This window comes from Elephantulus edwardii, unplaced genomic scaffold, assembly GCF_000299155.1.
Source record: "Elephantulus edwardii isolate Elephantulus edwardi_28Jun2011 unplaced genomic scaffold, EleEdw1.0 scaffold00232, whole genome shotgun sequence".
Classification (NCBI taxonomy): domain Eukaryota; kingdom Metazoa; phylum Chordata; class Mammalia; order Macroscelidea; family Macroscelididae; genus Elephantulus; species Elephantulus edwardii.
The window spans coordinates 3601364-3624829 of record NW_006399982.1 but is presented as its reverse complement, the minus strand read 5'-3'; the positions used below and the strand labels follow the sequence as shown (position 1 = coordinate 3624829).

General features: G+C 47.9%; 1 protein-coding gene across 1 annotated transcript in view; it reads right to left on the bottom strand.

The window, feature by feature from the left end:
- Positions 1–23466, bottom strand: part of DNAI1 (dynein, axonemal, intermediate chain 1) — a 49631-nt gene that overhangs the window by 2909 nt on the left and 23256 nt on the right. The window contains exons 11-19 of the mRNA XM_006898544.1: positions 20800–20917; positions 20409–20452; positions 12034–12281; positions 9132–9221; positions 8914–9001; positions 7784–7863; positions 6429–6577; positions 6208–6307; positions 800–985 (exon numbers count right to left, since the gene is read on the bottom strand). Coding sequence (XP_006898606.1) covers positions 800–985; positions 6208–6307; positions 6429–6577; positions 7784–7863; positions 8914–9001; positions 9132–9221; positions 12034–12281; positions 20409–20452; positions 20800–20917 — 1103 coding nt within the window. The remainder of the gene's footprint in view (positions 1–799; positions 986–6207; positions 6308–6428; positions 6578–7783; positions 7864–8913; positions 9002–9131; positions 9222–12033; positions 12282–20408; positions 20453–20799; positions 20918–23466) is intronic.

Here is a 23466-nt window from a genome sequence, read left to right as displayed (position 1 = left end):
CAGGGCAAGTGGGCCTAGCCCTGGTCCAGTCCCCATCCTGACCTAGAACCTGACAGAAAACAAATCTCATTTCTTCTCTTGGCTATACCCAGCTGCATTGGGATTCAAACCCAAAGAGTCAGGGCTAGGTCCTGGGTTCTTGAATTCTAAGTTTTTAACTCAGGCTCTTGAGTTTTAGATTGTCAGGCCTGGGTTCTAATCTTGACTCCGTGTTCTAGAGTTTGAGGTCATGACTCTGGATATGTGGCCTGGATTTGGGGTCCTTGGGCTCTGGGCAGGTTCTCTTGATAATAACAGACCCCAGAAATAGGAATCAGAGCTCAAAAGGAGGCCTGCATAGCCATTGACCTAGTTACCCTTCTCACGGCTCATTTCTTTCTTCCCTGTGAGGACTCAGAGCTCCCTGCTCAGGGACCAGTGGAGCTGCAGCCCCATGTAAGCCCAACCAGCGAAGCAGTAATAGCCCAGAGGCCCTGCATGTAGAGTTGGCCTACATCACAGCTTCCTGTGCCAGCTCTAATCCAATGATGCCCACATGGCTCACCCATACTTCAGACCTATCCAGTGAGTTCCTACCCATGGGACTTAACCTGTCTGCCCCACTCTGCCACTTGTGCAGGTAACTCAGATTCAGCCTGTTTAACTGGATCTCATTATTTCCCCAAAACTTGCTTCTCCTTTTTCCATATTCAGGCAACAGCATTACTTGGGGTCTCCACTGCCAAAAAGGTAGGGGCCATAGCAGACTCCATTCTCTCTCATTCCCCAATATTCTGTTTGTCTTCCCCCAAACCTTTACCTTGGGCATCTTGCGCAAGTTAGGTGAGAGCTTGAGACAGGTGATGTGCCCTTGGTCATCACCCACAATGATGATGGGATGGATGGGATTGAACTTCACGTGGGTGATCTTGTTCTTCTTTTTGGCCACCACGGGCTGGCTACAAATTGCCTCATATTTGTTGATGGTCAAGTCAAACACATGGGCCTGTGGAGAGGTCAGTGTCAGCACACTCAGGAGTAATGGAGTCCCTGTCCTCCACTGCCAAAGAACCAGCCCTTGGGCTTTGTGGGGAAACAACATGGAAGGGTAAATGCTAGCATACTGGAACTGGAAGGCAGCATGAAAGGAATTTTTGTGTCTCTGCTTTAATTTTTCCTGTGGCTGGGGGACTAAGAAATACAAAGTTTAGGAGGTAATCTAAGTCTACCCAGAATAGCCATCAACTCCTGGAGCCTTGTTTTTTTGCCAGTTCTTTCAGAGCAGCTTGAACTTCCTCCTTTATCACCACAGGCTCTGGCTCATACATTGATTCATGAAATTCTTCTGTGTCAGCCAATTCCTTCTGGTACAGTGACTCTGTATACTCCTTCCATCTTCTTTTAATCAACACTCTTGGTACCAGCAGCCAGAAAATCAAGAGATTCATGGCATTGGGCACGTCAGCTGTCAGGGACCTCTCCAGAGTACTGAAGAGTAACGACATCAAGCTGGAGACTAAGGTGCGCCTGATCCGGGCCACAGTCTTTGCATTTGTGTGCTAAGCATCAGAGAGCTGGACAGTGACTAGGGATGATAGAGAATTGATGCCTTTGAGCTGTGGTGCTGGAAAAGAGTGTTGAATATACTGTGGACTTATAGAACAAACAGGTTTGTCCTGGAGAGGGTGAAACTGGACTGCTCCTTGGAGTCAAGGATTCCGAAGCTTTGTCTGACAAACTTTGGGCATGTTGCAAGGAGGGACCGGTCCTTGGAGAGGGACATCATGTTTGGAAGGGTGGAGGGACGGCGCAGAAGAGGAAGACCCTCAATGAGATAGATCGATTCAGAGATTAGAGTAATGGGAATAGGTGTGTTGGAGACAGTGAGGTTGGCACAGGGTAGAAAAGGTTAGGGCTCTTGTACACATGGTCGCTATGAGTCGCAAGTGACTCAATGGCACATAACAACAACAACCACCACACAAAATTAGCAGTAATTATCACTCATTCATTCATGCTGAGTAGGTTCAGATTCATAGGTATCCTCCACTGGGTTTCTCAGTCTGTAAATTTTAACTGGAGAAAACTGACCATCTCTTACCCTCAGAGCCACTGATAGATTTGAATTGTTGGAGATGTGGCCTTTAGATTAGCAGTGTGATTCACTCCAGGCTACACCACCAGAACTACCATTTAATGAGCACTTATGGTGTACCTGGGCAAGCGTACTCTAGGTTTGTATTGTATCGTCTAATTGTTATTCTCGGAACCATACTGTAAAGTTGTTGTTGCTGTCAGGTGCCATCGAGTCAACTATGACTCACAGTGACCCTATGAACAACAGGCCTGAACCCTGTCCTATCCTGTGCATTCCTCACCATCTCTGATACACTCGAGCCATTGCTGCAGTCACTGTCAATTCATCTCGATGCACGTCTTTCTCTCTTTCATGGACTCTCCACCCTTCCAAGAATGACATTTTTTCCCAATGAATAGCTTCTCCTAACACGTCCAAAGTATGAGAGATGAAGCTTTGCCATCCTTGCCTCCAAGAAGCACTCCAGCTGCACCTTTTCCAAGACACACCTGTTCATTCTTTTGGCAGTCCATGAGATATTCAATCTCTCCTCTACCACCACAGCTCAAAGGCAGTAATTATTCTCCTGTCATCCTTATTCACTGTCCAGTTCTCAGATGCATAGCAAGTAATAAAAAATGAGGATGGCCTGCATCGTGTGCACTGTAGTCTTCAAACTGATATCATAGCTCATCAGTATTTTAGGGAGGTCCCTGACAGCAGATTTGCCAAAAAGCAATACGTCTCCTGATCTCTGACTTCTGGTATCAAGGGTGATAATCCAAATACGATAAAATCATTGACAGTTTCAATCTTTTCTCCATCTATCACGATGTTGCCCATTGGCCCAGTGGTAAGGATCTTTGTTTTCTTGATGTTCTGAGATGTAGCCCATATTGAAGGCTGTAGTCTTTTGATCAGTTGCAGTAAGCATTTCAGGTCCTCTTGACTTTCAGCAAGTAAGGTTATGTCACCGCATAACTGAGGTTGTTGATGAGTCTTCCTCAGATCCCGATGCCACATTTCTCTTCATAGAGTCTGGCTTCATAAATTATTTGCTTAGCATACAGTTTGAATAGTTATGGAGAAAGGACACAACCCTGATGTGTACTTTTCCTGATTTTAAACTACACAGAGTTCCCCTGTTCCATTCAGACAACAGCTTTTTGGTCTAGAAATGGAATTCATATGAGCACAATTAAGTATTCTGGAATTCCCACTGTAAGGTAGGCTCCACTAAATGAAGAGTTAGAGGCTCTTAGAGCCTAACTTGCTAGTAAGTAGAAGGGCTAGGATTTACACCATCTAATATATGTAAAGTGCTCAGAGAGTGCTTGACATATAAGTGCTCAATAAATGCTTGATCTTAGTCCAAACCACGACCAGTTCTTAAGTGAACAACTGTGGTAGCTTCCTAAGCTGTCCCTGCTTCCAGTCTGTCTTCATGCAACCCACTTTCCATGTACTGTCCAGACCACCCCTAAACATTTTCAATCCGCCAATACTCTCTGAGTGCTATCAATAAAATCCAGACTTCTTACGTTGGCCCACCTTTCCACTCTCACCTCATGCTTTCCTCTGCCTCTCATGCTCCCTACACCCTGGACACATCCGTCGTGCCTTCCAGTGCATTCTCGCCTTGGGCATTTGCACTTAGCCCTGGTGATGTAGTAGTTAATGTATCCCACTGCTAACCAAAAGGTTCTTAGTTTGAACTCGCTAACCACTGTGAGAGAAAGATGAGTCAGTTTGCTTCTGTAAAGATTTACACAGCCTTCGAAAACCTCAGGCAGTTCTGTTCTTCAGGGTCAACTGGAGTAGGAATTGACTCAAAGGCAGTGGGTTGGGTTTAGCTTGGTTCTGGTGAATTATTCCTCTATCCGGAATCAATCCCCCTCCCCGAGCCCACTCCTACACCCATGTCCTAACTTTATGTGGCTGACAGAAAGTTCTTTTTGTCATTCAGGTCTCAGCTTGACTATCACCTCCTCAGAGAAGCATTCCCTGACCACTATATCTAATGATCCACTCAGTCTTTCTTTACATCATCTAGTTGTTGTTGTTAGGTGCTGGTGAGTCATAGACGACTCATAGCGATCCTATGAACAAAAGAGCTGAGCACTGTTCATAGTTTCTGGAAGCAAGCCATTTTGGAAGTGGATGCCACTCCTGCTTCTAAGCTTGTTTTAATCGAGAAGCTCTACCAAACACTGTCCACCATGGGTGACCATTGTCACATTTGGCACATCAGTGTCACAGTGTTTATCATCACAGCAACCATGAGTTACCTCTGTACAGCAAATGGACAAACCAGTGCTATACCACTTAGAAGAATGTTTGACAAAAAGCATTTAAACCAGGCCTAAAGGCCACAGATTAAAATCAGCCACCTTGGGCTTGGTAGCATAACTTTCTGTCCACTAGGCCAAAGTAGCTCTCTCTATGTTGTAGCTGTTATTGTTGTTAGGTGCTGTCGAGTCATAGAAGACTTAGAGCGACCCTATGAACAAAAGGCCTGAGCACTGATCATAGAGTTTCCAGAAGCAAGCCATTTCGGAAGTGGATGCCACTCCTGCTTCCAAGCTTGTTTTAATCAATCTTCATTTTTTTTTTAAATATAAAAACATTATTGAGATGTAATAAATTCATTGAACGTATACAATTCAATAATTTTTAGTATATTCACAGAGTTATGTAGCCATACCACAACCAAATTTCAGAACATTTTCATCTCCCCAAAAAGAAAACTTGTACCTACCTTAGGAGTTACTTTCCATTTCCACCTACCCACCCTCATGCCTGAGACAACCACAAATCTACTGTCTCAGTAAATTTGCCTATTCTGAGTATTTTATATCTGAGTGGAATTTTATATGATCCTTTATGACTGTTTTTGTTTTTTTTTCACTAGGCATAATGTTTTCAAGGCTCATCCATGTTGTAGTAGCAGTTAGTAGTACTTGTTATTATTGAAAAAAAAAGCTCATTATACAGATATAATACACTTAATCTATTCATTTATCCATTAATGATAATTTTGTTTTTACTTTTTGGCCATTGTAAATAATGCTGCTGTGAAGATTTGTGTACATATCCTCTTTTAATTCTCTGGCTAGCATTTAGTACTGTATGAATTTTGTTTTCACTGTATTTTGTCTTTTCCTTGAGACCTGAATCACCAAGGCCTAGCCTGAAGCTAGGTACCACAGATGGACCTTTGAAGATATTTCTCTGGCTTTAGGGTGATGCCTTAGCCACTAGATTCTTGCCTTGGGGCAGCAGGTGGTTCTCAGTTTATATCTAAGTCCATAAGGAGAACATACTGTCAATCTGTTATAAAATACTTGTTTCTGGGATTTCATAAAATTTCCACAAATTCAACAAAAATCCTTTCCCAGTCTCAGCTGTGGTTTCCCAGAAGAGCTTACTACCTTAGAGACAACATTTCAGTCACTGGCTAGCTCTTACTTACATGTTTTTCATAGAGTGAGCTGACTACTGCCACCCAGGAGTTCCTTTGCCCAGGAGTCTCAGAAAAGGTAACTGCTCCTCATGGGATCTCATCTCCCAGGATGGACAGTGGCCACTCCCTTTTTGAGTCCTCATGGTCCCTGAATAAACTGACCACTAAGAAACAGTTCTTACATCCCACCTTCCTTATCAGACCTAGGGTTTCGGTGGGCTCCGCAGCAGAGAGATCCTGAGATACTACATCCTATCTCTCGTAAAAGGAGCTCTGGTAGCCAAGTGGCAGGAAGTTGTACCACCAACCAAAGGGAGGTGGTTTGACTCCACCAGCTGCTCTGTGGGAGGATGGGTAGTCTCTTCTTGTGTGATGTACAGCCTCTGAAAACTTGCTGGAGGGTCAGCTATGGTCAGTTCCTACTGAATAGCGATAAGTCTGAGATTTTTCATTTCCAGAGATTTGACAGCACAGTTGCAAAAGAATTCGGCTACTCACCAAATCGCTAGCAGTTCCAACCCACCAGAAGGCACTTTACTTCCGTGAAGCTTTCCAGCCTTGGGAATCCTACAGGCAGTTCCACTCTGCCCTACAGGGTTGCCTAGTTGGAACTGACTTGATGACAATGACTTTGGTTTGGCTTTATCTCCAGTAAGGAGGGCCCAGCCCGCCAGCAAGAGACATTCACCTTCCCATCAGTGGTGACTGCTGCAAACACAGTAGAAGAGTAAGGTGCCCAGGCCACATCTCCCACAGCTGAGTTCAGGTCATAGATGAACATCGGGGTCCTGCAGTGGTGATGGAGAAGGGGAAAAGATTATGATATAAGACAGCCAAGAGTTAGAGCCCAATAGGTCCCAGCCTAGGGTGGGGAAAAGGACAAGACTGGGGCAGAGGCCGGCCCCTCACTTGATGGTGTGATCCCAGATCTTCACTGTCCAGTCAGAGCTGCAGGACATGAAGACTTTGGTATGGTATGGGTTCCAGGACACAGTGTCTACTGCCATGTTGTGGGCATCATAGGTATCGAGGAATTGGCTGGAGTAGGATTTAGAGCACTGCGGGCAAGAACAGGTGGTCAGGGTTCAGAAGGAGAAGTCAATAGTACTAGCACCTCCCTGGTCCCTGGATGACCAGAACATAAGACTCCTTTCCTGCCCTTACCCCACATCACTGTCACAAGCTAGGCTGGAGCCATTGGCTTTGTTTTCCCTCCCCTAACATGCTCAGAGAGAAAGAAGAAGCTTGTGGGGCTCGGGCCTCAGGTAGGCAGAAGAACATTCTTGGAGGGTGAGGGCCTGAACCCCAGAGGATGCCAAGACAGGCAGAAAAGGCCTAAAGGCCTTCTCTCTGAGTCAGGGCCAAGCAGGTCTGAGGACCCTGAGTTACGCATGGCCTAGGTGTCTCAAATTGTACATTGTAGATATATTTGTGGCTCACAGAAACCTTGCAACAATGATAAATATGCCACTTTGCCTGGGTATGAGCAGGTGCTGAGTTGAGCAGACTCAGGATCTCCACGTTTCCACAGTCAGGTATTTGCCCAGATCAGCATGGCCCTCACTCCTTTCCTCCAGAAGACTGTACAGCCAGTCTGTCCTTCCCTCCCACCTCCCAGGGGCTGCTGTTGGGAGGGGAAGGAGGGGATGAGGACCTCTTTTACATTCAGATCGGCTCTGTCTGGGCCTCAGGGGCTCCGGGGAGCTTGCCTGTAATTAACATTCTGAGTCTCCAAGCCCAAGAAAAGCTGGCAACAGAGCTATTTCTGGATGGACAGCACTTCAGAGGATGTTCACCTACTAACACTGAGATCTTGAGGACAGCCATGAGGTTCCATCCAGCTGGCTGGAGGCTCCTTATCTTAAAGAAATCTGCTCCTTACCTGGCCTTCAAAGCTCAGCTCAAATCTCTAGAAGTCTTCCCAGAATGTTGCAGCCCCATCCCTCCCCTACTTTCACCTCTTTCTCCTTAATCCCTGGAGGGAAGGGAGATCCCAGTGGGAAAAATGATGGGTGGATCAAAGTCACTCTCTAGGTTTTCCATCCCCTTTCCCACATCTCCCTTCTTGATTCAGATCAGGTCAGGTCATGAACTCTGTCCTCCTCCCCCAGGAAACCTCCCAGAATTGAAAAGTACTAAGGTCTATCCCAGTAGGTTCTGCAGAGGGGAGAGAAAGCCCCATTCCCACCCTCTGGAGGCCAGCAAAAGAGTGGTCAGGTCCTGGTGGCCCTGTAGGAGCTGACACAGTCACAGTATTGCCTCACCTTGTAGATTTTCCCCTCCTCTGTGCCCACTAGGAACAAGTAGTCGATCTCTTTGTGGAAGTCAAAGGCAGTGCCACAGCCTCGGGAGAAGAGGAAGCAGTCCTTAGCTCAGCTCTAAGCGGGGGCTCCCTACACCTCCCCTCCCCAGAGAAGGGACTCTTCAGGCTGTGGAGCCAGAGTGAGCCTGGGCCCAGGCCAGACAAACAGCAACAGGCCCGTACCCTGCCTGTCCCAGGCAGTTGTTGTTATGTGCCATTGAGTAGCTTGCAACCCAGGCAGTTAGGACTCCACAAATAGCCAGGGGTTCTGAAGAGGAACTAGGAAGTCTGGGTAAACAAGGCAAGGAGTGAGTTAAAACAGGGTCAGGGTCAGGGTAAACAGGGACAGGGTCTGCAAACAGGGATACGGTCTATGCAAACAGGGATATAGTCTGCATAAACAGGGTAGGAATTGAGTAAACAGGGATGGGATCTGGGTAAACAGGGCCTGATCTGCATAAACGGCTGGATCTGCATCACAGCACCTGATCTGCATAAACAGGAACAGGGTCTGCACGTAGGGCTAGGACCTGCCTAAACAGGGCTGCAGGGAGGCTCTGCAAACAGCCAGGGGCTGTTCCTATCTCCTGCCCTTCTGCTGGACCCTGGCATAAGCTAGGGTGGGAATGCTCCGTCAAGGGGAGGAGAGGCATAGTGCCCTGTAAGGAATGTAAGCATGGGCTTACTTGTGCTGACTTACTAATCTTTAGTGAACAGTTCCCCATGGCTTATCACATAGTGGACACTTTCCCATCAGTTTCCCCACTGGTTAGTAAGTAAACATATGTTAACCTATGTTAACCTATGCCTACCTTCCATACTGAGCACTCCTTCCCTATAAAGAACTGCAATTTTGGAAAGGTGTTTTGACTCTGTAGGAAGGCACCGTGGGGTTGAGAGACAGATGCCAGCCATGCCTAGAAGCAAAATCTCTGATGTGAAAATATTTTAAGTGTTCACCACACATTAGTAAGCAGCAAAGTAAGCCTGTGCTGACCTTCCTTTCTGGGTAATCTGAGACTGGGAGGTGGGCAGCTGTCGGTCACTGCCTCTCCTGGTGACTGAATGACTTGGCCAGGTTGGGGTTCCTACCTACTGTGTGTAGTTGCAACCAATCGAGACCATCTGTGGTGCTGCCTTCCACCTTCAGCTTGATGACCTCTGTGTGAACCAGCTCGCTCTGCAGTGACAGATGAGGTGTGTGTGGAGCAATGGATTGGACTGGATCAGCAAGACTGGAGGGTATCCTTTGCCATTCACTGCCCATCCACCTGTCCACCCTTGCATGACCCTCCCTGGGAACCAGGCACCTTCACGAGTGTCCATGACACAATCCTTCCATCAGACGACACAGAAAAGAAGTTAAGATTGTGGTCCATGTCATCTTTCTGCCACCTGACCTGAAACATCACAAACCGTGAGTTCTGGGACCCTGCTAGGGCACTGAGTTGGGGTCTGTGAATTGATTTCTTGAGTTTCTAAATCCTCTAAGAACCAACGAAAGGCTCAAAAGCAAATTCTGTAAACCCGTAAGATCTGTAAACCCATCCTAAGATGAGTCCCCTCTCCCTCTTTCTGTCCATCTGTCTTCTGCAGTCCTCTCTCCCTGACCATCCTGGGCAATAATGCCCTCAGGGCTCTGCCCTACCTCACTGACTGGCTTGGCAATGGTGGTGCCCAATTACTCCATGGGTTGGGTTCAAGGAGCCCAGTTGTGGAGAGAAAATATAATTCTAGGTTAGTCACCTCAAACAGACATGACCTGGAAAGGACAAAGCCATCAAACCAGTTTCCCTATTTATGACAAGAATCATAATAAATTAGAGTCGCTGTGTAGAGTAAATGAGATATGTGAAGTCCTCGATCAGGACCTTGTACTTATTAGGAATTCAATGAGCATGGACTTCTAGTCTCATTAGTCTCTTAGTGGTTGCTAACTAAAGACTGGCTCTCACCAGAGGCACCTTGGAGGAAAGCCTTGATGGTCCAATGCTGAAAATCCAGCCATTAAAAACTTAACAGAGCACACGTGGGTCACCATGAATCAGGACTGACTCTGGCATCTGGTAATATTCACGTGATTCTCAGCATCCCAGGATTCTGGGTGCTAAGGCTGCGTTCTCACAGGGACCTTCTCCCTGCTTGCTTGGTGGGGAGAGACAGACCCTACCCACCTCCCTTCTCTAAGCTTGGTATTTCTCTAGCAGTTCTTTCCTCTCTGTTCCCACCTTTACTTTGCCACTTTCTCCTGCTCCCAGATCTCAGGTTTGAGCTGCATTTCTCCATCTGCAAATCAGGGTTAGTAATCCAGCCCCACCCCTCTTTTCAGGGCTGGAAGAGAACATATGGGAAAGTGTTTTGGAGACAGAGCTGTTGTCTTATGAAGATGACACGCTTGAGGCTCAAGTTTCTGTTGCCAGATGTGGAGGCCTGGCCAAGCCGTGTCCTGGAGAGCCGGGTGGGGCTGGGTGCCCAGAGCTTTCTGTCCTCCAGCTCCCTCCAGACCTCCCATGCTGGGACCACCTTCCCCTCCCCCTGTCAAAAGCAGAGGCCTAGTGAGGGAGGCCAGGAGCCCAGCACTGCTGCCTGTAACCGCAGCTGTCACCATGGCTGTCTTGGGGAGGAAGGGGCTACCCCTCCCCAGCCACCCCCAGGGCTGGCTGTTCTGAGCTGCAGGAGGGCCTCTGAGTCTTGCCTGGGCCTGTCTGGGCAGTGGCTTTTCTGTGTTTTCATGAGGGGGCCTAGGATCCCACAGAGCCACAAGTCAGAACCAGTGCTGAGGCTAACACCATTTCTCCTCTGTGTAAAAGTGGTCCTTTTTAAGGGGGTAGGGAGGGGCTAGGCAGTAGTTCATCTACAGAAAATAGTGCCCACAGCAGTTCATTTTAAATTGTCGAATGATCTTTTTAAAGTTCTCAATGGAAACCGTGGTGGTGAACAGACACTACTTATTGGCATCTCCCTTGGTGGTGCCCAGGGCATGTGCCATACCAGCCACACCCAGATACACCTCTGAAGACAAAGACTGTCAAAGGCCAGGCCATAAGAGGGTCGTGGGAGCTGCAAAGGGAAGTGCTAATGAGCCAGCATGCATGGGAAAGCCCATTTCGCTGCCTGATGCTCAGGAGGCGGAGGGAGGTATATTCCAAGCAAATGTGTATGTGTGTATGAGTTACACATGTGCTCTGGGGGTAAGGGGCAAGGGGGACAGTAAGAGGGGTTGGGGGAATCAATTCATGCCCAGGATCAGGTAGTCAGGGAAAGAATGGAGTCTGCCTAATGGATTCCTTCTTTCTGTTTTATTTGATTAGAGTAAGGCCTGCTTGACAGTACCCCACCCCCATTTCTGCTCACACATTCTTTCTGCTTCCTTCTGTGGAATCACACATCTCTCTCTCTCTCTCTCTCTCTCACACACTCTCACACACACACACACACACACACACACACACACACACACACACACACTCAGTGTTGCTAACTAAAGTGCTGAAGTGTTATAGTGGAGCCTATACTGGTGGATTCCTTGGGAAAACAGTACTTAGGCCCCAAGACAGGAGCCCAAGTCTCCAAAACCTTATAGAGCTCCCTGTTGCCAACAGAATCAAGTCCTTTTGCCCCAGCCTGGCATGTGATGTCTGAAACAACCTTTTTGGGCTCCCACAAATGTCTCTGACATCTCATTCACTGACTTGGCTCACCTTTCAGCTCCAGACTCATATACCTCGCTGCCTGCGGAAAAGAACCAGGCCTTCCACCTACACCATAAGAGTAGATGGCCAGCAGTAGCCACCCCTGTCTAGGAAGCCTCTAAATTGAGCTTGGGCTGACCAGAGGGTTGAGCAGACTCCCTTTTGGGGAGTTGAGGATCTGGTGCCTGTGACATATCCAACTGGGGCCTGTCAGGTCCAGTCATTGCCTTTTTAGTTACTATCCCCATGCCTGAAAGATTCTTAGCAGACAGATGGGGCCCTCTTGATAGGAACTCTTGGGCTGCATATCCTAACTCTCACTGGAGACCCTCTAACCTTCTGACTCTTCCATTCTACCTTTGCTACTCCTTTTAACTCTCAGCTCCTCAAAGTCTAAACTGGTACCTGGGATCTCCATACCCTTGCATGTTTCCTTTGCCTCCCTTAAATCGCATATCCAAGGCTCCTAGATGCACACACTATTCCCATCCCTGCTTCTCCATCCTGGTTCAAGGCTGACCTGCCACACAGGGTCCGTGTGCTTGCCGGACTTGGTGGAGCTGCGGAAGGAAGGCTGGGATTGGGGCTTCTTGAGGTTATAAATGGCCACGTTGCCATCATAGTGGCCCACCACCACCAGGTAGGGGTGGTCCACGTGTATGTCGAGACACATGATGCCACTGTCACTGCTGAAGATGTATTCAGGGAAGCTTGGATTCTTCAAGCTGTAGAGCAGCAGCATGCCCCGGCTCTGCTTCATGAAGTCATCTGCCCACAGGGGAGAGGGGCTGCTTTGGTTACAGAACACACTGCCCTTTTGGGGAAGCCCCTTACTCTTCCCACCAGATGGATGAGGTTCTGCTCTGCTCTGTCTCTGTCAGAGAGCTTGAGATTTTCCTCTGGCCTTCAGTTTTCTTGTTTGAGAAGCAGATTCAGAAAACATGGCCTACCTCTTCTCAGGGTCCATAGGCAAATACAACAATCAGTAAAGGTGACCAGGCTTATCTGGGGAGGATACTTGTTCTCCTATCTCCCTGAGGTATAAGAAAGCTGAGTGCAGATTCAACGATCTGCTATGGTAGAGTGTATATGTAGAGTGGGCTTGGGATGGGGCAGGACCATTAGAGGAAGCTCAGATGCCCAATCCTGTCCAGGCTGTGATATTCTGTAGATGCCTAGATAATTCCCATATGCCCTCTGCTCCCCCAGACCATCCTATACACATACAGCCAAGGATGAGGCTGAACTTGGACTGAAATTAAATTGTCTGTAGTGAGTTCCTAAGGTGCTCTGGTGGTGTAGTGCGTAACATGTTGGCTTATTAACACAAGGAATCAACTCCACCAATTGTTCTGAGCGAGAAAGATGGGCAGTCTCTTCCTACCAGCCTTGGAAACCTGATGGAGGGTCGCCATGAGTTGAAATTGACTCAGTGGCATTATGTTTGGTTTGGGGCTTTATGATGAACCCTAAACCAACCTGAGGAAGCTCTGGTAGCAATTCCACAGGGAACTGCAAACCCAAAGAGTGTTTGAATTCAGCAGAAGCTCCTCGGTAGAGAGATGCAATTTACAGCCTCAGAAACTCAGCAATGAGAGGCAGAGAAACGAACCATCTGTGGGCATTATTCTATAACCTCCAGTGCTAGCCCTCCTTGTAGACTGAAACTTAGCTGTAGGCAGAAGTTCGAGGCCAGTTGGCCAGGCTTCCACAGATCCACTGTGGTGTCCTTCTGAGCTGGACACAGCTTAGGTATCAACAATGGGCCATTCAGCAGAGGTCTTCCTCTCTGTCCTGCCCCACATCAAGGGAGCCACTCTCGCTTTCTTGCATTCTCTACACGTTTGGTCCCATCAGTCACTGAACAGAACACAGCTGCAGCCCTCAAGTCTACCTCTCTGTCACTACCCTGTAACCCCAGCCATTACCCATGTTCAGAAGAACTGGAGAGGTGGAAGCTTTTAGAAGCATCCTCATCTTGACAGCCCTATGTTACAGATGCTTTTTGGCCAAGACAAAAGTTCTCTTGAACCTCTTGTCTCAAAGCCTGTCTCCTCTACTGCTGGAAGCTTCACTATCTGACAGAGTGGCCAGAGCTAGGGTGTAGAGCCCATGGACAGGACAGACAAGGAGGCATCCCCTACTGAACTCATTTCACTTTATTGTTCTCTGTCATATTTTTCAGCCTGTCCCTTAAGAGAGTAAGTGACTGGGCTGGTCCCTGGAGGGAGAAGTCTTGGCAGGAGCTCAGCTGCTACTAGGCCCAACATATCCAATCTACTAGCCTGATTTTCGTTCCTCTGCCTCCCTGTACTTGTGCCCACACTGTTTCCTTAAGCTACAATATATTCCCCTCCCACATCCTGCCTAATGACAGTCTACTAGCCCTGGAGGACCCACTCCTTCAAGAGGCCTTCCAGACCATGGAGCTCTCTCTCCGGTGAGTGTCCCACATCTCATTATCACAGATGACAGCTAGTAGGTCTCAGATGTCAGCAAAGGATGGCGTAGATACAGCCTGGCAGGCTGGCTTTTTCTGATGATAGGGCCGCCTCCTTCTAACCCTGACCTGCTAGGCATTAATCTCTAAGACCTCTCCCACCTTTATTCTTCAAGGATATTCCTGGTAGAACTTGATTCAGTAGCTCTCAGAAATCCATAGTCTCAGGGAAGAGGAGCAGCTGAGAGGAGTGGCTTCATCCTACAAACCCAAAGCATTGACTGAGCCCAGCTTCTTCCACTAGAGTCTCAAGGAGGATACAGACTGGTGTCTTGAACTATCATCACTAAGAGGGGACTTCATACCCAGCAACCCCACTCCAGGCCTGAAGGTAAATAGCTTTAGCAGTCTGGAGAGTTCTGGCTGTTGGGAGAACTTGGGGGTTTTGCTTAAGTTTCAGGGAGAGTAAGACAGGCAGAAAGTATCAAGCTAAAGTCTGGCAAACGATACTCTGCAGATATGATTACGTTAAAGACCTTTAGATGTGAGATGATCCTGGATTATCTGTGTGGGTCCAATCCAATCACAGTGGTCCTTTTAAGGGGAAGAGGAAGGAAAGAGAGTTGTAGAAGGGGCTACAATGACAGAAACAGAGATCAGAATGATATGACTGCTGGCTGGAAAGGGGCCAAAATCCATAGACCTCGGGGGTCCTCTAGAAGCTTGAAAAGATATGGAAACAGATTTTCCCCTAAGGCCTTGGGAAGGAACACAACCCTTCTAAATCCCTTGATTTTAGCTCAGTGGAACTCATTTTGGATTTCTAATCTCCAGAATTATAAAAATAAATTTGTGTTGTGTTAAGCAACTATGGAAGCAAATAGAGTAGACATTTAGGAAAGGTTGGCCTAAGCTCTACTTTGAGAAAGAGGGAGAAGCCCCACAGAAGACACTTTTTTTTTCTGAGACAGTCTGAAAACAGTATCTCTAGAAATGGAAAAACCCTAAAACTCATCATTATCACTGAGGTGGAATCAGCTGATTGCTTATCCTCCAGGGTTTCTGGAGGTTGTAAATTGCATGGGAGGAGACTGCCCATCTTCCCTCGACCCCCTACCCCACACAGAGATGCTGGTGGATCCCAACAACCACAGAGGGGCAGCCCTAGGGCTAAAAGCACAACTCCCTACGGGAGAGGACACCAGCACTCCTTCTCTAGAAATTAGGAGGATGGATTCAATGACCTTCAGCTCTTCTGTTGAACCTCCTTCAGATCCCCATACCTCAGCTCTGTCATCTTAGACTTCAAGGGCACAAATGGATTTTCACAGCCCCCAAAGTGAAGCCACTAGCTCAGAGCTACCCCAAGGAAGGGCATCAGCTTCAGAATCAGCCTCCCAGGAAGCTAAACTGTTCCAAAGCACTTTCATTCTATTAGAAGTCATATTTAAACAGTGTGGGAAGTAAGAGCAAGGCCTTAGAGACAGAATACATCAAGCAGGACATTTAATTTGATTTAGGGAAAATGAGGCAAACATTTGAGAACCTAAATAACTAACCAGTAATTAAACTAACAACGGGAATGCCCTTGCACTACAACCCGGCAGGCACAGTGGCCTTTATGGACTGTATTTACAAAGAGACCTGACAACATAATTAGTCCTGTAAATTTTACGCAGCCTGCAGCCGAGGAGTGATGGATTTTGTGTGTGGAGGATGAACAGAGAGAAATGAGGTGGATGAATTTCCATTTTCAGTAAATGAAATTAACACTGTTTAATTAGTGAAGCTGACAAATAAATGATCAGGGAAGATTTAAATCCCTACCGCTGTATCTCTGGCCTGGACAGGCTCAGGGAGAAGGCCAGGATGTGGTGGGACACAGTGGGAGTGGGTTTAGTGTTGGGACTCAGGGCCTGACTTTGGCGCTTTTTGAAGGTGCTGCCCTTGGAGGGAGGTTGGGCTAAGGAACAGCTGGCTCTTCCGTTCTTCCAAGATTGGCCCACCAGGAAGCTACCTGCCCTGGCCCTTGTGTCATACAGAGTATGACTGTTCCACTATTCCTGCTTGATAGGCTACAAAGAGCCTCCATTTCCCTGTTATGAACTGGTTAATGGGCTGTAAAGGACCCCTTCAACACAGCTGGCTGACATAATTGCATCCCAGCAGTTCCAACTCCCTGCCCTGCCCCATGAGCCGTTTCTTATTGGACCAGCTTCCTCTGCCCTCCAAAGTTTCTCCATCTGCCTTCACCTGCTGATAGCTTCTTTCTCCCTTCTACTGGTTGCCTGGCTCTACGAGGTATCTGAGTCTCTGCTCTCTAAGCAGCCTTATTTCCCCACCACCTGGCACCCTGCGTCCAGCGAGGGGAGGCAGGTGGGAATGCTCTGTGCTATCACCTTAATTCCCTTTTCTCCCTGTGCTTGCTCCTGCCTTGACCTCAGTCAACTTGCCCTGTTCCCAAAATAGGAAATTAATGTCTTATAGTCAATATCTATCCCTGCCAAAGTTTTGTTTGTCTGGGTCATGGCACACATGTCTGGAAATTCCAGGTAAAAGGAAGTTTACCAAGTCTGTGCTGCACTCATTAGGGTCAAGCTCAACAACAAACCCTAATTCTTATTCCGGTGTCTTTCTCATAAGACCAAATCTAATTATCGGAGGTTAGTCTCTAGGTACCTTCAAAGAGCAACTTGGTGAGGCCAGCTGTCCCTCACTCCACTCCACCCCACTCGGGATCCAGGCTCTCTCCTTCTACCTCAGCTTTATTCTTTCTTCCATAAAGCACCTAGGCAGCAAGGCACTCAAGGACATGGGACTTCCGGAAGTGACCACAGGAGTGCATGCAAGGGCCTTGAGTACCAGCTCACCTTGCCTTTGCTCAAGGCCCCCTGGGTGTGCTAAGATATGCGAGGCTCTGGAGAATAGATGGCCCATCTGACAGCTGGTCAATAACTCCAAGCTAGTAACAGTAACTACAGATACCACCCTCATTGCTGCTCTCAAAGAGAGTATGAGGACCTCGTCTGATTCCTCTCTGTTCCCTTCTCTGCTCATGTCCCCTGTGGGGGTTGGGGTGACACTGGAGGAAAGCTGGAGGAACTAACAACAAACCAATCAGCAATGATTGTCCTCTGGGTGGGGCTGGTTTTCACAGCCCACAGACAACTTTTATGACTTTTCCCTTTAGTAGGCCTCATCATAGTCCTGAGATGGAGGCCTGGCAGGTGTTCTCCATGCCAGCAACCTGGAAACAAGGTTTAGAGAGGTTTCTGGCCCCAGGCTGAACCTCTGAGAAGCGATTCTCCAGATGAAAGATATGCAGCTGAGGCACCACCCAGGCATGGAAATATGGACAAAAGGATGAACAAATGACAGAGAGACCTGTCCTGGGCAAGGACCTGCCCCAATGAGGCTGCTAGGCTTGACAGGTCATCTGTCCCTGGGCGGTCTACTCTTCTCCACTGCTCCTAGCTAGAGAAAGTATCATCCTCCACATGACCCTGGTCCCCCTGCTGGCCCTGGGTGGAAGCTGGAGCTGAAGCACTTTCTCCCCTGACCTACTGGCAACCCTACCCCCTCAGGCAGAGAGCCTGAGCTGAGAGTGGCTTCACAGGGGGTCTACATACACTCCCCCAAGGGCCTGCCCCCCCCCCCAGGCCCAGTTCCAGCCCTAGTAGCTACAGCAAAGGGGGAGGGATGTGCTAGTTCCCTGCCAGAGGGGGAGGGTGCTTCCTACTTGGCAGCAGCCCACCCTCAGGAGAGGGGACACAAAGCAAGCATTTAGGGCATCCTCAAAGGCAGCCCAGACAACGAGACTGGGAGCAGCTCCAAGGCCTCCTCCCTGAGAAGAATGACAAACACCAAATCCTCCTCCTCCCGCCTCCATCCCCCCCACCCTGGTCAAAGAATGGGCGGACAGGCAGTCTGAGGGGCAGAGACCAGGAGCTTGTCTGCCTGCCAGCCAGCATCAACTCAGAGAATGGAAAGGGTTTTCTGTTCACAGATGCAGGTCCTCCTAGCCAGAAAACAAGCCGCTAACATTGGAAAGCCGCAGCTGACATGAAGTGTGGGGCCCTCTCCCGTTAGGAAGGGAGAACAGCCAAACCAGCAGAGAGGTAGGGGCTTCAGCTGAGCCTGAGGAACATGAAAGGAAAGGAAATGACTAGATCCAGTTATTATAGTGCTGCTTCTCTGGGAGGGGTGGCAACAAGGAGGGGTAGGAACACACCATGGGCAATGGTGGTCCCCAGGGCCTAGGGGTCAAATGATAGACATCAAGCATTCCTTGCCTGCCCCAGGGGTTCCAGCTGAGAAGGCAGACTTGATGATGAGACAGGGAGGTGAGTCTGCATCTCTACCCTTCCTTGCCCTCCTATCCCAATCCCTCCTCAGGTCTGTTGCGGTGTACTGTTGTTGTGTACCACTGAGCCAGAACCAACCCATAGCTGACCCTCCAGTGGGTTTTCAGAGGCAATTAATCGCACAGGAGGAGACTGCCCATCAATTCTCCCGTGGAGCAGCTGGTATGTTTGAACTATGTACCTTTGTGATAGCAGTACAATTCCTTATTAGTAAGCCACCAGAAAGGAAGCTCTGGTGGCATAATGACAAGAAGCTGTGCTGCAATCCTAAAGGCATGTGATTTGAATCAACCAGCTGCCCTGCGGGAGGATGGGCAAGCCCCCCCCCCCCATGCAATTAACTGCCTCTGAAAACCCGCTGGAGGGTCAGCATGGGACGGTTCAACTCGATGGTATACATCAACAACAAGCCACCAGAGCTTCCTGGTCTACTCTTGTTGTGTACCATCGAGTTAGAACTTACCCTCCAAGCAACTAATTCAAAGGAGAGGGTTTTCAGAGGTGATAAATCACACAGGAGGAGATTGCCCATCCTTCTCCCACAGAGCAGCTGGTGGTTTTGAACCTCATGCCTTTGGGATTGCAGTGCAGCTTCTTACTATTAGGCCACCAGAGCTCCCTCTTCCTCATCCTCACTCCACTGTTGAGGCTCAAGCGTGCCATCTTTTTGGAAAGTCTGCACTAGTCTCCTAACTAGTCTTCTCTCCTCCTGCCCTGCACTCACTCTCTGCACTGGTCATACCACTGCCTTCCCGGATACCTTCCGTCAGTCAGTATCCATGGTCCCTAAGAGAAGGCTTTAAAAAAACCTTGCAAAGGGTGCCACCATGAAGAAGCCTACAGCAATATGTCACTGATGGATGGCCTCACCTCCTGACCGAGCAAGGCTCAGGGGAAGGCAGGAGCTTACGGGCCCTCACCCACGGGTCAGCTTCTAGGAAAACTGAGGCCAGAAGGCTGAGGCATAGTGAGAAGCCAGACTCCACGGTTACTACGTATACTCCTGGAAAGAGGAAGAAAAGCAAGGCAGAAGTGCCACAGCCACAGTTTCACCCCAGTCTCCACAGTGGTATGGGCTGTTAACCTGTCATTTTAAAAAGATGTTTGTGGTGGTTTTTGTTGTTATATGCCATTGAGTTTCCTGCAACCACCCTAAATCCTGCTCTATCCTGTGCCAATCTTACTGTCTCTGACACTCCTACCCACATTATCCCAGTCACTGAATCAACCCATCTCATAGACAGTCTTCCTCTCCTGCGCTGTTCCTCCAACCTCCCAAGCATGACATCCCTCTCCAAGGACCGGTCCCCCCTTGCAACATGTCCAAAGTATGTTAGACAAACGCTTCAGAATCTTTGCCTCCAAGGAGCAGCCTGGTTTAACCCTCTCCAGGATGAATCTGTTCGTTCTCTTAGCCATTCATGGTATATTCAATAATCTTCTCCAATACCACAGCTCAAAGGCATCAATTCTCCTTCTATCATCCCTACTCATTGTCCAGCTCTCTGAATCATAGCAATTGATTGCAAAGATGATAGCCTATATCAGGCGCATCTTAGTCTCCTGACTGACATCGTTGCTCTTCAGTGCTTTCAAGAGGTCTCTATCAGCAGACTTTCCCATCACAATTAGTCTTTTAATTTCCTGGCTGCTGGTGCCAAGAGTGTTGATTGGGGACCCAAGCAAACAAAAGCTGTTAGCTTAAAATAAAAACAAAACCACATGCAAAAAACCGCCAAACAAAATCCACCCCAAAACCTTTGCAAATGACCCTACCACCCTCCTCAACATCTCCCCTTCCTGCCATATCTCTCATGCCTCCCAATTTTGCATATTCTGGCTCCTTTGTTAGAAGTGATCTCCTCCTTTTCCTTTAGTTCCAAGACTCAGCTTGACATATTCAGCTTTATCTGTTCCCTCATCTGGGAGGAACTGCTGGTATGTTTGTCTGTCTTAGATTCTAAATCTCCTGAAGGAACCAACTCTGTCCTAATCATCATTTTACTTTTCATAACTGGCAAAGAATTTTGCACCACATGCTTGCTTGGTTGAATGGTGGGGGGGAAGAGAATAAATAGCTAGGTCACTTACAAGAACCATGTCCCACTGCAAACAGATCCTTGTACTTTGGGTTCCTGCAAAAAGAAGTATGCACCACTGACCTGGGGGATTGGCATGGCGTGCCCACGGACAGGCGCCTTCCCATGGACACTGGTGTCAAACAACCCTACAGGCATCTAATGCCCAGGTCAGGACCACACCAGCGGGAAGTCCTAGGATAAACCCACAGTTTCATCGTCATCCCAAGTCCACGTGTTCCATATTGATGTATGTCACTCTCATTGAGGTCAAGTGCAGCTGAAGTGCCCTACTCAAGGCTTGGCACACGTGTGGTGCTAGAGGGGGTGGGCGTGGTGGAGGGTTGGGGGGGCAGGGGAGGGCGTGAGCGAGTAGCTGGGGTTATTGCAATGCCTACACTTACCAGCAGAGGGCGGTGACAGCCAGGCGCTTGGCTTTGTCATTTTGGAATTTCCAGAGTGGCAGCAGGGTGCCCTCCTGATCTCGGTAATCGTCAGCAGCATCCTCATAGTACTTGAAATCTTAGACACATATATATAGAGAGGCAGAGTCAACTTTGGACTGTCTTCCCCTTTATGGTAAACCCAGATCTACCATTTAATGTCTATCTCCTTGAACAACACATTTTCACCTCCTTGTGCCTCTGAAGGGCAGTAATCATAATGCCTGCCTCAAGAGACTGCTGTGAAGATTAATTGAGTTGGTATATGAAAGTACCTGGCAAATGGTGAGCACTGTCATTGGCTGTAAGCTATAATAAAGAGGGAGAAAGGTGGACAGTCTCCTCCCCTGAAGATTTACAGCCTCATAATCCAAGTGGGGGAGCGTCAAGATTGAGAACTGCAGCATTACTGGGTTGGGTTTTGGTCCCGTTTCCTCTAACTTAGGTAGACGCTCTATCCTTTCACCTGTCAAAACCAGAAACTGAGCCATTCTTGACTGGTCTCTTTTCATCATTTCTTACGGTTCCCTTCTGATTGTATTTTTAATAAATTCCCTTTTCTCCAAAGCTACCTAAATTTCTACAATTATCCTCCTAGGGTCTCTCTACTTCAAGTTACTCCTCTGCCAGTTCATGTTCAACAAAGTGACTGGAATGACTTTATGAAAACTACATCATCACACTCTTCCAGTGCTCCTAAAACCCCTCGGTGACTCTGTTACACAGAACAGAACTTGGATAAACCAAGAAAGACTTCTGGCTACAACTTGAATGTCATCTCCATTCAGCTATTCATGGACCCTCTACACCAAATAGTGTCTGGGAGTCACATGGTCTGATGCTTCTGTGTGTTTTTATATGCTGTTTCATGTCTAAAACGTCCTTCTCTCCTGCCCTCCTCTCTTTGTTCTGACAAACTCCTCCTCATTCCAGATCCAGATCAAACTCCTACCCCTCTGTGAGGCCAGCATTTTCTTGAGCACAGCTTGTTTCTTCTCCTCTCTTCTAACCTTGCCTCTCTTCTGAAAAACACCTGTCATACTGTGTTGCCTCTATTATTCCTTTGCCTATCTCCCCCACCAGAAGCCTGGAGAGTGGGGAGCATGTCCTATTCCTCTCTGTTTCCTCAGTACTGAGCATAGGGTCAGCAACAGAGCAGACACCCAATGACTGTTCAAAGAATGCAAGTAAATGGTTCTTGGTCCTCTTCCCAACCAAGAGTGACTCTTCAGAAAATGACTCCTCTTATCTATCATGGTCAGTGGCTGCCCCAGCCTCTCTCATGATGCCTCACACCTTGAAGTTGGGGGCTACATCTAGCCTCAAAAATGTCTCAGAATAAGATAAGATTTGCAGGGTCAGAGGGGAGGGGCATGAGTCTTGATCAGAGATCCCTGAGCATGGGCTATGTTTGAAAATGCCTCCTTTCAGAGAGGAGATTAATTTGTAACACTTCTCTGTTTTCACTTCTCCTTCATGGTTATACTTTCCCAAAGGGAAAAGAGTATGCAATTAAAAAAATCAAAGTTCAATGCATTTTTATGTGACTGTGTGTGTTCTTATAAATGGAAATGGTTCACCAAGGCCAATTTCTCCATGGATATTAATCAGGTTTGCAGCCCTTTGGTGGGCTGGTTGCAGAGGCTGAGCCTTAGGAAGCCAAGCTGTGTGAGTGACAAATTCATTCACAGCTGCTGTGTACTTTGACAGCTTTGAAAAGCACTCAAGGTCGTTTTCCAGCCTGAATGATAACGAGGGGGCTTGTTTCGGCTGCAGGTCTTGGCAGCCATGGTTTCTGTGTCCCATGGGTGAGCAATATGCATCAAGTCACCAGGAAGAGTCCTAGGCTGCCAGTTAAGAAGACCAGCTAGCAGTGAAGGGCTGCCAACTCTCAGGAGACAGCTACTCCAAATAAATGCATAACCTCTTAGGGAAGTACAAGCCACTTGGGAATGCACTGTTCATGCTATGGGAAGGATTCTGTTTCCCTGGTTTTATCATCAAAGACACTAGAATTTTCCCGGCCCCCAGGACTTGAGTGTTTCTGAATCATTCTCTTTCTTCACCTCATCACTAATTAATCACCAGAGCAGAACTATTGAGTGTGTTTATTTTAAAAAGTCTCTTCCAGCTCAGTGGCTGTACAGCCGTAGTGCTGAAGTGGTTAGGCTGTGGATTCATGGGGCCTGTGCTTGAGTGCCAGTCCATCACTTACACTAGCTACGATTCTGAACAAGTGGCAGCATCCCCTCTGTTTCTTATCTCTAAGATAGAAATAACAATGGCATCCATGGCACAGCATGGCTGTGAGGAGGAAATAAAATGATATCTGTAAGTAGATGTCAGGAATCATACAAAGGGTATTTACATGACGCTTGAAACCTAGGAATTTCCCAGTGAAGGAGGGCACCTGTTTGGGGATATTATAACTGCTCCTTTTTCTCTATCCCTGATGATTTGGATTTGCACCTGAACCTTAAACTTCTGTCTCTGTTCCTACATTTTGTCTAGTCACATCCTGCTCTGCTCCAGCCTGGTTCTCACTGGATTATGTCCCCACCTGTTGTTGTTGTTATGTGCTGTCGAGTCGCTTGTGAGTCATAGCGACCCTATGTATAACAGCCCTAA